The following is a 2008-nucleotide window of genomic DNA, read 5'->3' as shown; positions in this document are numbered from 1 at the left end:
ACGGCCTCGAGTCCGGTAAGACAAGTGTACCTTTGGTGCCAACGAAGTGTCATCTTTAGGGCACTGCATCACACCTGAAGGAGTCCATCGTGTCTATGAGAAGGTAGCAGCCGTTCAGAGCTTCCCCACGCCCTCAACCGTCAAAGCACTGTAGGAATTCTTGGGCATGATCAACTATTATCATCGTTTTCTGCCAGCCATTGCTGCCACTCTTGCTCATTTCTATGCCTCCCTCGAGGGCAAGCCAAAAGACCTGAAGTTGGGTCCCCATCAAAAAGCGGCCTTATGCAACGCAAAGAATGCCCTATCAACCGCTGCTGCGTTCACTTTCCCCGTCCTACATGTCCCTCTCCTTCTCTCCACCGATGCCAGCGACGTCGCTACTGGTGCAGTACTCGAACAGGTGGACAATGGCTCTTCCTGCCCATTGCCCTTCTTCAGCAAAAAACTGTCCAAGGCAGATTCTGGGTTTTTATCTTAGATCGCGAAATGCTGACGGTGCACTTGGCTCTCCTTCATTTTCTCCATTTCTCACAAGGTAAGCCCTTCGTCATTCCAACAGACCACATGCCTCTGGTGCACGTCTTCACTCGACAGTATGACGCCTGGTCCCCCCGTCAACACCGACATCTCTACGCCGTGGCTGAATACAATTGCACCCTTTAACACGTCCCTGAGAAAATGAATCCCGTTGCCGATGCCCTGTCAAGAAACACATTGGACACCGTTCCACTGGGATTGGATTGCAACACCTTGGCTCTAGCCCAAAAACAGGATCCTGAGTATATAACATGTAGGACATCCTGCACATTCCTCTGTTGAGAATAAGTCCCCCTCGACGACTCCAATACCACCTTCATCTATGCCGCCTTGGATTTCTGTTCCCATGCGCTGACAGGTGTTTGCTATCATTCACAGCCTTTTACATCCCTCGTGCCATTGTACTGCACGGTGGCTGAAGACGAAGTTCATTTGGCATGCCATTTCTAAGGATGCTAAAGATTGGGTCTGCGCCTGTACTTCCTGCCAAACTTCCAAAGTACATTGACATACGGATTCAGGAGTCGGCACCTTTCTTCAACCTCAATGTCGTTTCGCCTACATTCACGTCGATGTTGTAGGCCCCCTACCCACATCACAAGTACATCGTTACCTGTTTACCATCATCGACTGCTCAACTTGTTGGCCGGAAGCCGTTCCCATGGAAACTACAACGCCCGCCTCTTGTACATCTGCCTTACTCTTAGGATGGATAGCAAGATTTGGTATTAATGAGCATATTATTCCTGACAGGGGTACCACTTTCACATCTCAATTACGGACATCATTAACTAATCTCCTGGTCATCACCCATTATCAGACAACTGCCTACAACCCTGTTGCCAATGGAATGGTTGAACTTTTTAATCGCTCCCTCAAAGCAGCTTTGATGTCCCGCTGCAAGGACTCCAACTGGTTTACTCAGCTTCCTTGGGTTCTCTTGGGACTAAGAACCTCTCCTAAAGACGACCTGGACTTCCCCGCAGCTGAAATGGTGTATGGCGACCCTTTGGTCGTCCTTGCCAAATTTTTTCCTTCTGTAATCTCCTCCTACGATCTCCAGCACATACGTCACATTGTGGGAAAATTTACTCCATGCCGTCAGACTCACAAGCTTCAGCAAAGCACCATATACCGACAGACTTGCATCTGTAACGCATGTCTTCCTTCGTAACGATACTAGGAAGCCACTGCTAAAGCCCCCTTACACAGGCCCTTTACTTGTGATACAACGCATTCCAAAATTATTTCTATAAAACACTTGTGGAAAATAAGACTAGGTCTCCATTGATTGTCTAAAACCTGCTTATCTTCTGCCAGGTGACCAGCCTACAATTCGCCTCTCTGGATTAGGGTGCCCTATTTAACATGTACAGTATGTCATTTTTAGGAGGAACTATGTACCATGCGTGTGTCACATGACCCTACATAGTAACATTTCTCTTTTTTGTATATATTATCCTTTGTA

The 2008-nt window shown here is 47.7% G+C and overlaps 1 protein-coding gene across 1 annotated transcript; it reads left to right on the top strand.

Moving 5' to 3' along the window:
* Positions 1–489: 489 nt before the first annotated feature.
* LOC137659836 (uncharacterized) lies at positions 490–1714 on the top strand. The gene is made up of 2 exons (XM_068394624.1): positions 490–538; positions 1122–1714. The coding sequence occupies exons 1-2, from the start codon at positions 490–492 to the stop codon at positions 1712–1714; spliced, it is 642 nt and encodes a 213-aa protein (XP_068250725.1).
* Positions 1715–2008: the final 294 nt, after the last annotated feature.

The sequence above is a fragment of the Palaemon carinicauda genome, chromosome 20 (genome assembly GCF_036898095.1).
Source record: "Palaemon carinicauda isolate YSFRI2023 chromosome 20, ASM3689809v2, whole genome shotgun sequence".
NCBI lineage: Eukaryota > Metazoa > Arthropoda > Malacostraca > Decapoda > Palaemonidae > Palaemon > Palaemon carinicauda.
Note: the sequence above shows the minus strand (reverse complement) of the source record. Positions and strands in the feature narration are given on the sequence as shown.

Coding starts and splice junctions, on each gene's coding strand:
- LOC137659836 (XM_068394624.1), top strand. CDS start 490: ATGCTGACGGTGCACTTGGCTCTCCTTCATTTTCTCCATTTCTCACAA. Junction 539..1,121: donor TTTTCTCCATTTCTCACAAG/GTAAGCCCTTCG, acceptor TCGATGTTGTAG/GCCCCCTACCCACATCACAA.